At 41.6% G+C, this 14,754-nt stretch overlaps 1 protein-coding gene across 1 annotated transcript in view; it reads left to right on the top strand.

Moving 5' to 3' along the window:
• Positions 1 to 11,720, top strand: part of LOC124097591 (ribonuclease H1) — a 46,031-nt gene extending 34,311 nt beyond the window's left edge. The window contains exon 7 of the mRNA XM_058581887.1: positions 11,374 to 11,720. Within this exon, the coding sequence (XP_058437870.1) occupies positions 11,374 to 11,571 (198 nt within the window). The 3' untranslated portion in view covers positions 11,572 to 11,720. The remainder of the gene's footprint in view (positions 1 to 11,373) is intronic.
• Positions 11,721 to 14,754: the final 3,034 nt, after the last annotated feature.

Here is a 14,754-nt window from a genome sequence, read left to right as displayed (position 1 = left end):
CACTGAAAATGGATTCTCACTGAGTCTTACATGGCAACTTTATGGTTATTTTGCTACAAAGCATTGGTGATGTTGACCTTATTTATTGCTCAACCACCTTAATGTAAATTCAATCCAGTCAGTTTCATAAAAATCAGGGCACAGACAGGCCCCTTGATCCACTCCCTACCGTGAGAAATGGACACGAGTTTTCAATTCCAACTCAGCATTTAACATCTGCGTGTTAGGGCCTTTCCAAGAACCTGACAGAAATGTCATCAATGAAACTGAGAAGAAAATATTTTTGACAGACTTTTTCCTTTGGCTTTCCTGGTATTCCCCTTGCCAAATTCAAAAGCGGGGGGAAATGCTCTCCTGCATTTTCCAGATATTTACTTTTAATTTTAAAAAATGAGGAAATCTGGGATCAGTGAATTGCAAAAGGAGCTACAGTAATAATCAGAACTAAGGAATGACATATAGCCTTGGCCACCACTATTGCCCAGGGTCCTGAGTGGCTCTGAAGTAACAGGAGAAGCAATGTGAAGGGTCTTTAACAATGTCTACAGTATGCCTTACTGCTTGACCCGTATATGTTTTTCAGGGTGAAAATTTAAGTAACAAAGATATATTTTTTAAAATTCAGGATATAGCATTCGAAGACTGCTCTTCATCTTCAGGAATTAGAGCCCTTTATAAAAAGGAAACCCGGATTTCCTGTTATGTAACATGGGTGGCCCTTAGGGTGAAAGATGCTTATTAGTATAACAACATGACCATGAGCTTCACTACCCCAGGAAGCCTGCCATCAAGCTATTGCATTTCAGAGGTAGAATGTAGTGAATCCAAGTCTTAACTCTATTGTGATCTGAAGGAGAAGGTGACATCCAATTCCTCAAGTGCAATACAAGATGACAGTTACATTCCCCAGCCACAGCCCCTCTTCCATTTTTGTGGGCTCCTTACAATCCATTCCTTATATGGTACCCAAGACCAGGCTTGAAAATAGACACATCAAATAATCTCACTCTTCTTTTTCACAGCAAATATTTTATTTTGTAATTCTGTTTATTTTTGTGATTATTTACTCTAAAAATTTCAACCACATCCCAAATCAAACTATTATATAAGAAATATCCTGTTGCAGTTTTCAGCTCACAATCTTTTTATTTATTTATTTTTAATTAGATTTTTTATTTGTTTTAATTAGTTATACATGACAGTACAATGCATTTATGTATATATCATACATAGATCGGATATAATTACTCATTTTTATGAGTGTACATGTTGCAGAATCATACTGGTCATGCAGTCACATATATACATATAATAATGTCTGTTTCAATCTACTATCTTTCCTATCCCACCTCCCCTCCCCTCTCCTCCCATCACTTACCTCTATTTAATCTAAGATAATGTTATTCTTCCCTAGTGCCCCCTGCCTTATTGTGAATTAGCATCCACATATTATAGAAAATATTCCGTCTTTGGTTTTGTGGGATTGGCTTATTTCATTAGCATGATATTCTCCAATTTCATCCATTTACTGGCAAATACCATAATTTCTCTCTTCTTTAAAGCTGAGTAGTATTCCATTGAGCATATATACCACATTTTCTTTATCCATTCATCTATTGAGGGACACCTAGGTTGGTTCCATAGTTTAGCTATTGTGAATTGAGCTGCTATAAACATTGATATGGCTGCATTATTATAGTATGCTGATTTTAAGTGTTTTGTGTATAAATTGAGGAGTGGAATAGCTGGGTCAAATGGTGGTTCCATTTCAAGTTTTCTGAGGAATCTCCATACTTCTTTCCATAGTGGTTACACCAATTTGCAGTCCCACCACCAATGTATGAGTGTGCCTTTTTCCCCCACATCCTCACCAACATTTATTGTTGCCTGTATTCTTTTTTTGTAGAAGTAGTTGAACACAATACCTTTATTTTGTTTATTTTTATGTGGTGCTGAGGATTGAACCCAAGGCCTCACACATGCTAGATGAGGGCTCTACTGCTGAACCACAACCCCAGCCCCGTGGCCTGTATTCTTGGTGATTACCATTCTGACTGGCGCAAGATAAAATCTTAAAGAGTAGTTTTGATTTGCATTTCTCTAATTGCTACAGATGTTGAACACTTTTTCATATATTTTTTGATTGATTGTACTTCTTTTTCTGTGAAGTATCTGTTCAATTCCTTGGCCCATTTATTGATTGAGTTATTTGTTTTTTTGATGTCAAGTTTTTAGAGTTCTTTATATATCCTAGAGATTAATGCTTTATCAGAGGTGATGTAGTAAAGATTTTCTCCTAATCTGTAGGTTCTCTCCTCATGTTATTAATTGTTTCCTTTGCTGAGAAGAAGCTTGTAATTTGAATCCATCCTGTTTATTGATTCTTGATTTTACTTCTTGCACTTTAGGAGTCTTGTTAAGGAAGTCAGACTCTCAGCCAACATGGTGAAGACTTGAGCCTATTTTTTCTATTACGCAGGGTCTCTGTTCTAGTGCCTAAGTCTTTGATCCACTTGAGTTGATTTTTGTGCAGGGTGAGATATAGAGGGGACTCCCCACTCCAGGGGGGAAACCCCTCTCAGCTAAGTGTCTGGAGGAGCTCCCTCCACACCCAGGGTAGAGGGACCCCCTCAGGGGGGACACCACTCTAGCCTGGGTGTCGGGGGAGCTCGGATCCATTGCACCCAGGGTAGAGGAGAGTCGCCCCTCCAGAGTGACCCCTGGGACAGGGCGCCTTATGAGAAACAGAGCCCTGCCCCTCGCCTGGGCCCCTTGCTTTCTCCCTGGGCCCTGGGTCCTGCACCCGGATCCCTGACACCTGGCGCTGGCCCTGGGCCTCGAGCCCGCCTGTCCCCTGTGGGATCCCCTGCCTTCCCTCCCCAGGTCTCCCACTGTCCTGAGCCCCGTGCCCCAGCCCTGGCCCTGGGCTCTCCACTCCCTGGCCTGGCTCTGAGCTGGAGCCTCCCCGGTGCCCCTTCTCGCTCCCTGGTCCCTGGGCCTTCATTGCTGGCCCCTCACTTGGGCCGCTTCCCTGATCCCCTTGGCTTCCCTGCACAGCAGCACCCTGGTGCCACCCACCCCCCGGCCCGCCACGCCCTGCTCTCCCCTGGCATGGGCCCTCCTCTAGGTCCCAAACCTGGGCTCCTTGCTGGGCTCCAGGCCCCCACCCCACCAACGTCCGTCCTCAGGCCCTTCACGCTGTGCCCTCCTTCGGCCCTCCTGTCTTCCCTGTCCCCGCGGGGCCCCTTTTCCTGATCCCCCTTCCCCAGGACACTCACCCTGGGGGACTGGACCTGGGCCTCATGGCCTTACCGCTCCCTTTGGGGGAAGCTAGCCCTGCCCCTTGCCTGGGCATTTAGGCCTCCCTCAGCCCTGGCCCTGCTCCCCAACCCTGACATCCTGCACTAGACCTGGGCCTTGAGCCCCCCTCCCCTGGGCCAGGAGCTCACCCCCTCCCCTCCCTCCCCTCCCCAGCCCTGTCTGTTTTTCAGGGTCTCTTCTTTTGGAAAAAGCATGTAGAGTCACACTGGTTGTTAATTGTATATGCACCTAGGGTAACACTGTCTGATTAATTCTACCACCCTTTCTACTTCCATACCCCTCTCCTCCCTTCACACTCCTCTGTCTAACCCCAAGTTCATCTGTTCTTCCCTAGCCCCCACCCCCTTATTGTGAATTAGCATCCACATATCAGAGAAAACATTTGGCCTTTGGTTTTTTGGAACTGGCTTATTTCCCTTAGCATGATAGTCTACAGAGCCATCCATTTACTGGAAAATGCCATGATTTCATTCTTCTTGAAGGCTGAGTGATATTCTAGTAATTAGAGAAATTCAAATCAAACTACTCTAATATTTCATCTCACTCCAGTCAGAATGGCAGTTATCAAGAATTCAGACAACAATAAGTGTTGGCAAGGATGTGAGGAAAAAGGTACACTCATAAGTTGCTGGTAGGACTGCAAATTGGTGCAACTGAATCTGAAAAGCAGTATGGAGATTCCTTGGAAAATGTGGAATTGAACCACCATTTGACCCAGCTATCCCTCTCCTCAGTCTATACTCAAAGGACTTAAAAACAGCATACTACAGGGACATAGCCACATCAATGTTTATAGCAGCACAATTCACAATAGCTAAACTGTGGAACCAACCTAGATGCCCTCAGTAGATAAATGGATAAAGAAAATGTGGTATATATACATAATGGAATATTATTCAGCAATAAAAGAGAATAAAATCATGGCATTTGCAGGTAAATGGATGGAGTTGTAGAATTATCATGCTAAATGAAGTAAGTCAATCCCCAAAAATCAAAGGCCAAATGTTTTCTCTGATAAGTGAATACTGATCCATAATGAGGGCATCATGGGAGGAATGGATGTGCCACAGTCCAGCTGCAGCAAAATAACCGGGGGGTGACAAGCAACTTGTGTACATTGATACAGCAGGAGTGGGAGCTGTGTATTGTAGGACAGGAAGGGTATATATACATTCCACACAGCTTATCTTAATTAACATAAACTAGATACAGCAGTCAACCAATAAGGAATCTCCACACTTAATGGCTCGCTGGCGTTACTTCACAAACCACTCCCCCTAGCAAAATGCCAGGCGCCATCCAGACTTGTTTACAGATCCTAACATGGATGAACTTTGGATAGGGCAAAAAGGAGTGAGAGGAAGGGAGGGGTCATGGGAGTAGGAAAGATGGTGGAATGAGATGGACATCGTTACCCAGGTACATGTATAATGACATGAATAGTGTGACTCTACTTTGTGCACAACCAGAGACATGAAAATTTGTGCTCCATTTGTGTACAACAATATATAAGAATCAAAATGCATTCTGCTCTCATGTATAACTAATTAGAACAAATAAATAAATTAATTTAAAAAACTACACTCTGAAATGAACATGGGAAGCCAACAATATAGATAAGCAAACTATGAGTTCTTCCTCTGATTACTGTTGAATTAGGATTTCTATAATGGTGCCCAGTGCCAAATAGGTTTTTTGTTTTGTTTTTTTAAACTGGAGATTGAAATCAGGGGCACTGTGCTCCTGAGCCATATCCCCTGACCTATTTTTTTTCTTAAGTTGCTGAGGGCCTTGCTAATTTGTTGAGGCTAACCTCGATCTTGCCATCCTCCTGCCTCAGCCTCCTGAGTCCCTGGAATTACAGGCGTGTGCCACCACTCCTGGCTTAGTTTTCCTAGCACATTTTTGTTTAGCTGGGACTCTGGTAAGCCACAGCTGTGGTACTCTTGACCAGATCCTTTTCTATATAACAAACAGCTAAGAACACCTACTATGTTGAAGTCACTGTTGTAGTCACTGAGATCATGAAGTGAACACAACGGCAAATTTGTCCTCATGGAGTGTGTTTTCATTTTAGATGGAGCCATCCTCTGTCCTTTTTTATCCATGTCTCTCTTTCATAGTTGTAGTCCCTTCAGTGGGTAAAATGTAGCCAGTTGCATGGGATGAGGTAGCAATGAGAGTGTTATGGCAAAACCAGCCCAGTTCTCTGACTGTGGAATAGCACCAGAGATACAAGATGAGAGCCTGGGGTGAGACCCCGGGGATCGTACATGTCAACTTTTTTTGTATGTGTGTGTGGCTGGGCAGGGATTTAACCCAGGGGTGCTTAAGAGCCACATTCCAACCCTTTCCTTTTTCTGTAGCTGTAGATGGACAGCATCCCTTCACCTTATCTGTCTATTTTCATGTGGTGCTGAGGATCAAACCCAGCGCCTCACACATGCTAGGCCAGCGCTCTGCCACTGAGCCCCAGCCCCACCCCTCTCTTCACGTTGTGCTTTGAGACAGGGTCTTGCTAAGTTGCTTACTGCCTCACTTAAGTTCCTGAGGCTGGTTTTGAAATTGTGATTCTCCTGCCTCAGCCTCCTGAATTGCTAGGATCACAGGCGTGCACCACCATACCCGGCTACCGTTAGGTGATTCTGAGGATGAGAAGGTTTAAAGGAATGTGTGAGCTGCCCCATATATCTGTGTTAAGACTTACGATTGAAGGGCTGGGGTTGTAGCTCAGGGGTAGAGCACTTGCTTGGCACATGTGAGGCACTGGGTTTGATCCTCAGCACCACATAAAAATAAACAAATAAAATAAAGATATCATGTCCATCATAACTAAAAAAAAATAGCACCTTAAAATTGAGATCATAGTTTGGAAATAAGGGAAGCAACTTGACTTTTTCCTCCCCCCAGAGGAGTCACAAGTCTGGGTGTAGCAGGAGATGCCTGAGTGGGAACCAGTGTGTTCCAGAACTATCTGTGAGTATGAAAAGTCAGGAAAGAAGAGACCGCACATTTGACCGCAGTCTATGTCACTAAAATGCCTCCCTAAACCCACTGGGAAAAAAAGTTAGGATTCACTACTTTAGTACCAGATAGCTTCACTGATTTAAACAGAGAATTTTTGAAACCAATTTTCTGTTTATCTCTGATAACTCTCCACTGAGAGGAAATGACAGAAATCTTGAAATTTAGGTCTTTATTACTGGCTGCTTCAAAAGTCATGAAATTTTAAACAAATCTCTTTGTTTTCTACAAAAGTGGGTGCATCCCACTTTGCGTTGGCTCCAACTCATGATCGGAGGGATTGTTAGCACTTTGTAACGCCACCATGACTACGTGACCAGGAGCAGAGTGAAGGTTTGCTGGCCTTTGTTGCTCCTAGAACTACCTCTTCTGGTCTGTGCTCCCCCTAGTTATTTGTGGTTGCTATTTTCTGTGGATTGTAGGGGAGAGGATGCACTAGTGTGGGAGAGGGAACAAATGTGATCATGGGTGGAGACAGCCTGATGCAGTGTCTTCTCTGAATGTCTCATCAGCCAGGCTGGGCTCTGGGTTGGTGTTCCCAGGGCCTGGGGAGCCTTTATGCGAAGTCAACAGGAAGAAATGGATCTAGAACCTTGTACTGGAGGTTGGATTGGCGCTTCCTGGCCTGTAGAGAGAAGCAGCAGCCTCAGACAAAGACTATGGCAGACGACTAGGAAACCCGTAGCATTCCGTCCTCTGTAATCAGTGAGCAAAATCATAGATACGGGTTGGATACTAACTGTCCCCCAAAAGCCCCTTTTTTGAAGGCTTGGTCTGCAGCTGGTGGCCCCGTTGGGAGGTGGGGCCTACGTGGAGAAAGTCGGTCCCTGGGGCCTTCCCTTGGGGGGTGACTGTGGCTCCCTGCAGTGCCCTCGCTTTAAACCACTCCTATTGGGCCACTTCTAATGTGAGGTTGGCAGCCCCTCTGGAAACCCACGTCCCGCTGTTAGGCACACTCTTGACTGTGTTGGTAATGAAGTCAAAGCCCTGGGATTTCCATTTCTTTATATCCCAGTTACTCTCCCGAAGACAGTGTTCCTTGGGGAAGGGGACAAAGAAGTGGCAAGACACGGGCAGGAAGCAGCCCAGCACCTGACCAAGGCCAGGAGAAGAGTGACTCCCAACACCCACATGGTCTTCGCCGCAGGCCAGGGCAGGCAGATGACACACAGCCAGGAATTCTCCCAGGTCTTAAACTATTGTTTGTTTGTTGTTTTGATTTCTTACTTTTCTGGAAGGAAGTATGAGATTTCGGAAAGTCTCAGAGTCCACACTGCCTGCCCTCGGGGGCCCCAGAGCACTTGCCTTTGGGAATCCTGCCACCTGCTGGATTTGTGAAATATGACATGCCGCGTTTCAAAATTTTCATTTGTGGGATCCAGGGAGTGAAAATACCTCAACTGTTGTTTCGGAGACTTTTTTTTCCCCCTTGGGGGGTGGGGGTGGGCTGTGGTTGTGGGATCAGGGGTGTGAGATGATTTCCCCGAGATTCTTGTATTTTTCTAGTATAAATCTTTCAGTGGATTTTAAAAGCACACCTGTCAAAGCCTAAAAAAAAAAAATGTGTTAACGACCCAAAGTAATATAAAATAAATAAAAGTAATAATAAAATAAATCAGCAATAATGGTAAACATTACATTCAGTGCTTCCTATGTGCCAGGACCGTGCAGAGGACCTGTGAACATTGCGTTTTGCCACATTCCCCACCACCTTATTGCTGGAGACAGGCAGATGTGAATGGTGGGAACTCGAGAAAAGGGAACAATTCTATAAAATGGGCCCACTGTGGTACCTCCGTGTGTTTCCATTCTTGAAAATCAATTTACTTTCAGCCCTTCTTGGCTTAAGTGGTTTAATGTTATATTCCATTCATTTATTTAGAGATGGAGGTCCCACTGTGTCACTCAGGCTGGCCCTGAACTCCTGGGCTCAAGCAATTCTCCTGCTTCAGCCTCCCAAGAAGCTAGGTCTATGGGCCCTCACCACTGCACAAGAATGCTTTCAAATGTCCCAAAGAACTTTATTGATGCAGAAAGCTGAGACACATTAAGTAGTAGGAATGAAAAAATTCTTTTAATCTTGAACATTTTGACCATAGGATTGTAGTCTTTTGAGATTAGGTGATGCTTTGTCAATCTATCAAGGTATTGTAAATGATGTTCTTAATTGCTCTGTTGGCCTCCATTTAGAAAATTGTTTCAGACTTTTTACAGCATGATCAAGTTCTCCCAAGTCACATCGTGAATATTTTCTGTGGAAAATGTGCTTTGAGCAAAGTGTGGTTGAATACAGGAAAACCCCTGGACAATGCTTCCTTCCAAGAGTGCATGGGGCTCATTGTTCCTAGCAGCTCAATTCACAATAGCCGAAGCATGGAACCAACCTAGACGCCCTTCCACAGAAGGATGAGTTGGCTTTGTACAGGGTGAGACATAGGGATTTAATTTCATTTTGCTACATATGGATTTCCATTTTTCCCAGCATTGTTTGTTGAAGAGACTATCTTTTCTCCACAAATGTTTCTGGTGACTGTGTCTAGTATGAAATAACTGTGCTCATATAGGTTTGTTCTGTGTCTCCTATTCTGTACCATTGACCTACATGTCTGTTATGGTGCCATGCTGTCTTTGTTACCTACATGTCATTGACCTACATGTCTGTTATGGTACCATGCTGTCTTTGTTACTATGGCTCTGTAGTACAGTTGAAGGTCTGATATTGTGATGCCTCCTGCTTCACTCTTCTTGCTAAGGATTGCTTTGGCTATGATGGGTTCCTTACTTTTCCAGATGAATTTCATGATTTCTTTTTCTACTTCTATGAAGAATATTATTGGTATTTTAATAGGAATTGCATTAAATCTGTGTAACACTTTTGTAGTATGGCCATTTTGACTATACTAATTCTGTTATCCAAGAATGGGAGATCTTTTCATCTTCTGAGGTTTTCTTCAATTTCTTTCTTTAGTGTTCTGTAGTTTTCATTGTAGAATTCTTTCACCTCTTTTGTTAGATTGATTCCCAAGTATTTTATTTTATTTTTGTGAGGCTATTGCGAATGGGGTAGTCTTCCTAATTTCTCATTTAATGGATTCATCACTGATGTATAGAAACACAATTGATTTATGGTGTTAATTTTTGTCACAGTCTGGCTGGGTACAAATCACGAGCCACTGAAGCAGCAACAAACTTTATTTCTGAACTCCACCAGCACACTCCACACACGCTCCTGGGAATTCCCCAGAATGCCACCTGGCTCCTCCAGGAACCACCAACCTGAAATCCCTCTTCCCCAACCAATGGGAACTCTCTGAGAATCCCCGGGAGAACTCCAAAGTAGCAGGCGACAGCAGGGGTCTAATATACACAGTTTAACATAACCATTATCATCTCAATGGCTTGCTGGCGGCACCTCTCAACCACTCCTTCTGGCAAAAATGCCATGCGTCATTCGGACTGGGCTATGGCTCTCAGCAAATTTTATATCCTCTTACTTTGCTGAATTAGTTTATGAGTCCTACAAATTTTCTGTGGAATTTTTGGGGTCCTCTAAATATAGAATCATGTCATTGTCAATCAGGGATCGTGAGTTCTTCTTTTCCTGTTCTTATCCCTTTGATTTCTTTCCTCTGATTGCTCTGGCTAGTTTCCAGGACTGTGTTGAATAGAAGTGGTGGAAAGGGCATTCTTGTCTTGTTCCAGTTTCTATTTTTAAATATTTTTTAAAGGTTGTGGTTGGACAGAATACCTTTATTTTATCTATTTATTTTTATGTGGTGCTGAGGATTGAACCCAGCGCCTCACACACATGCTAGGCTAGTGCTCCGACACTGAGCCACAACCCCAGCCCCTTATTCTGCTTTTTAGAGGAAATGTTTTCAATTTTTCTCCGTTTAGAATGATGTAGGTCTTGAGTTGTTGAAGTATGTTCCAATTATCTCTAGTTTTTCTAGTGTTTTGAACATGAAGGGTGCTGTATTTTGTCAAATGCTTTTTCTGTATCTATTGAGATGATCATGATTCTTGCCTTTAAGTCTGTTGATGGGATGAATTACATTTATTGATTTATGTATGTTGAACCAACCTTGAATCCCTGGGATGAACCCCTCTTGATTGTGATGCACTATCTTTTTAATGTTTTTGTATGCAATTTTCCAGAATTTTTGTATCTATGTTCATTAGTGATATTGGACAGACGTTCTCTTTCCTTGATGTATCTTTGTCTGGTTTTGGTATAGGGTGATACTAGCCTCATAAAATGAGTTTGGAGGGGCTCCCTCTTTTTCTATTTCATGGAATAATTTGAGGAATATTGGTGTTGATTCTCTTTTGAAAGTCAGCTGAGAATCCATCTGACCCTGGGATTTTCTTGGTTGGTAGGCTTTTTTCTAATATTTATTTTTTAGTTTTAGGTGGACACTGCTGAGAGCCACGGCGGAGTCTGTATGGCCCCTGGCATTTTGCCAACAGTATTGATTGACAGGCGAGGCATTACTATCCGCCTCTGCGGCAACTTTTGAGTTCTCCCACTATTTTGGAGTTCTTGTGGGGATTTCCGGGGATTCCCTGAGAGTTCCCATTGGTTGGGGAAGTGCAGGAGGAGGGATTTCCGGGAGAGATATTTCCGGCTGGGGGTTCCTGGACAAGCCTCGTGGCTTTCGAGAGGATTCCCCGGGAGCTGTGTGAAGTGTTTTCCTGCAGTTTAAAAATAAAGTTTGTTCCTGCTTCAGTGGCTCGTGATTTGTGCCCAGCCAGACTGCGGCAGGACACAATATCTTTATTTTATTTTTATGTGGTGTTGAGGATCGAACCAAGCATCCTGCACATGCCAGGCAAGTGCACTACCACTTGAGCCACATCCCCAGTCCAAGTTGGTAGGCTGTTGATGGCATATTTTATTTCATTGCTTGAAGTTGATCTGTTTAAATTGGGCATGTCCTCCTGATTCAATTTGAGTAGGTCATATGTCTCTAGAAATTTATTGATGTCTTCAAAATTTTCTATTTATTTATTTTCTATTTCTATTAGACCCTGCACCTACTAGAAGAAAAAGTAGGCCCAAATCTTCACCATGTTGGCTTAGGAACTGAATTCCTTAACAAGACTTCTAAAGTGTTAAGAAGCAAAATAAAATTAAGAATTAATAAATGTGATGGATTCAAACTAAAAAGCTTCTTCTCAGCAACAGAAACAATCAATAACATGAAGAGAGAGCCTACAGAATAGGAGAAAATCTTTACAACATACACCTCAGATAGAACATTAATCACCAGGATATATGAAGAACTCAAAAAACTTAGCATCAAAAAACACACAAATAACCCAATCAACAAATGGGCTAAGGAAAAGAACCAGACACTTCACAGAAGAAGAAATACAATCTATCATATCAGATATATGAAAAAGTGTTCAACATCTCTAGCAGTTAGAGAAATGCAAATCAAAACTGATTTCATCTCACTCCAGTTAGAATGGCAATTATTATACATATAAGCAATAATAAATGATGGCGAGGATGTAGGGGGAAAGGTACACTCATACATTGCTGGTGGGGATGCAAATTGGTGCAACCATAATGCAAAGCAGTATGGAGATTTCTCAGAAAACTTGAAATGGAACCACCACTTGACCCAGCTATCCTACTCCTCAGTATATATCCAAAGTACTTAAAATCAGCATGCTACAGTGATACAGCCACATCAATGTTTATGACAGCTCAATTCACAATAGCCAAACTAAGGAATCAACCTAGATGCCCTTTAACAGATGAATGTATATGGTCTTCATTTGTTAATTGTATGTCAACAAGACTGGAAGAAAAGGTCGTCACAAATCATTATATGCACGTGATCAACAAAGTATGAATAATAAAACAAAGAGAATCGGAGGAGAAGAAGTGGAAGCCCTGCAGCCTCAGTAGAGCCTTGGGTCTGAAGTCTGCTCACCCCTTCCATGGTTACGGGGAGCTCTGGTTGTACCAAGCAGTAAAGAAACAGGGAACTGAACTCTCCCTGAGGCCCAGGAGGACCATGCTCCCTGGGGACGTGAGTCTTCACACCCCTGCCAACCAAGAAAAAGAAAATCAAAACGGTAAATAACAAACTAGTATGTCCTTTATAATCTTTAATAAGGTTGGGAAAAATCATATCACTCATATGGACTTCGGAAACAAGCAGGAGTGTCCATACTCATATCAAATAAAATAGATTTCAAGCCAAAGTTAATCAAAAGGGATAAAGAGGGACACTACATACTGCTTAAGGGAACCATACACCAACAAGACATAACAATCATAAATATTTATGCCCCAAACAATGGTGCAGCTATGTTCATCAAACAAACTCTTCTCAAGTTCAAGAGTCTAATAGACCACCATACAATAATCATGGGAGACTTCAACACACCTCTCTCGCCACTGGACAGATCTTCCAAACAAAAGTTGAATAAGGAAACTATAGAACTCAATAACACAATTAATAACCTAGACTTAATTGACATATATAGACTATACCACCCAACATCAAGCAGTTACACTTTTTTCTCAGCAGCACATGGATCCTTCTCAAAAATAGATCATATATTATGTCACAGGGCAACTCTTAGACAATATAAAGGAGTAGAGATAATACCATGCATCTTATCTGATCATAATGGAATGAAACTGAAAACGATAAAAGAAGGAAGGAAAAAGCATACATCACTTGGAGAATGAACAATAGGTTACTGAATGATCAATGGGTTATAGAAGACATCAAGGAGGAAATTAAAAAATTCTTAGAGATAAATGAAAACACAGACACAACATATCAGAATCTATGGGACACACTGAAAGCAGTTTTAAGAGGAAAATTCATTGCTTGGACTTCATTCCTTAAAAAAAGAAAAAACCAACAAATAAATGATCTCATACTTCATCTCAAAATCCTAGAAAAAGAAGAGCAAAACAACAGCAAAAGAAGTAGAAGGCAAGAAATAATTAAAATCAGAGCTGAAATTAATGAAATCGAAACAAAAGAAACAATTGAAAAAATTGACAAAACTAAAAGTTGGTTCTTTGAAAAAATAAACAAAATCGACAGACCCTTAGCCATGCTAGCGAAGAGAAGAAGAAAGAGAACTCAAATTACTAGCATACGGGATGAAAAGGGCAATATCACAACAGACACTTCAGAAATACAGAAGATAATCAAAAATTATTTTGAATCCTTATATTCCAATAAATTAGAAGATAGTGAAGGCATAGATAAATTTCTTAAGTCATATGATCTGCCCAGATTGAGTCAGGAGGATATAGACAACCTAAACAGACCAATATCAATTGAGGAAATAGAAGAAACCATCAAAAGACTACCAACTAAGAAAAGCCCAGGACTGGATGGGTATACAGCAGAGTTTTACAAAACCTTTAAAGAGGAACTAATACCAATACTTTTCAAGCTACTTCAGGAAATAGAAAAAGAGGGAGAACTTCCAAATTCATTCTACGAGGCCAACATCACCCTGATACCTAAACCAGATAAAGACACTTCAAAGAAAGAAAACTACAGACCAATATCTCTAATGAACCTAGATGCAAAAAATCCTCAATAAAATTCTGGCGAATCAGATACAAAAACATATCAAAAAAATTGTGCACCATGATCAAGTAGGATTCATCCCTGGGATGCAAGGCTGGTTCAATATACGGAAATCAATAAATGTTATTCACCACATCAATAGACTTAAAAATAAGAACCATATGATCATCTCGATAGATGCGGAAAAAGCATTCGACAAAGTACAGCATCCCTTTATGTTCAAAACTCTAGAAAAACTAGGGATAACAGGAACATACCTCAATATTGTAAAAGCAATCTATGCTAAGCCTCAGGCTAGCATCATTCTGAATGGAGAAAAATTGAAGGCATTCCCTCTAAAATCTGGAACAAGACAGGGATGCCCTCTCTCTCCACTTCTGTTCAACATAGTTCTCGAAACACTGGCCAGAGCAATTAGAGAGATGAAAGAAATTAAAGGCATAAAAATAGGAAAAGAAGAACTTAAATTATCACTATTTGCAGTGACATGATTCTATACCTAGCAGACCCAAAAGGGTCTACAAAGAAACTATTAGAGCTAATAAATGAATTCAGCAAAGTGGCAGGATATAAAATCAACACGCATAAATCAAAGGCATTCCTGTATATCAGCGACAAATCCTCTGAAATGGAAATGAGGACAACCACTCCATTCACAATATCTTCAAAAAAAATAAAATACTTGGGAATCAACCTAACAAAAGAGGTGAAAGACTTATACAATGAAAACTACAGAACCCTAAAGAGAGAACTAGAAGAAGATCTTAGAAGATGGAAAAATATACCCTGTTCATGGATAGGCAGAACTAACATCATCAAAATGGTGATATTA

This window comes from Marmota monax, unplaced genomic scaffold, assembly GCF_021218885.2.
Source record: "Marmota monax isolate L192 unplaced genomic scaffold, Marmota_monax_Labrador192_F-V1.1 WCK01_AAM20220418_F8-fsc00578, whole genome shotgun sequence".
In the NCBI taxonomy this organism is placed as follows: Eukaryota; Metazoa; Chordata; class Mammalia; order Rodentia; family Sciuridae; genus Marmota; species Marmota monax.
The sequence above is the reverse complement of the archived record's forward strand: the minus strand, read 5'-3'. Positions and strand labels throughout refer to the sequence as shown.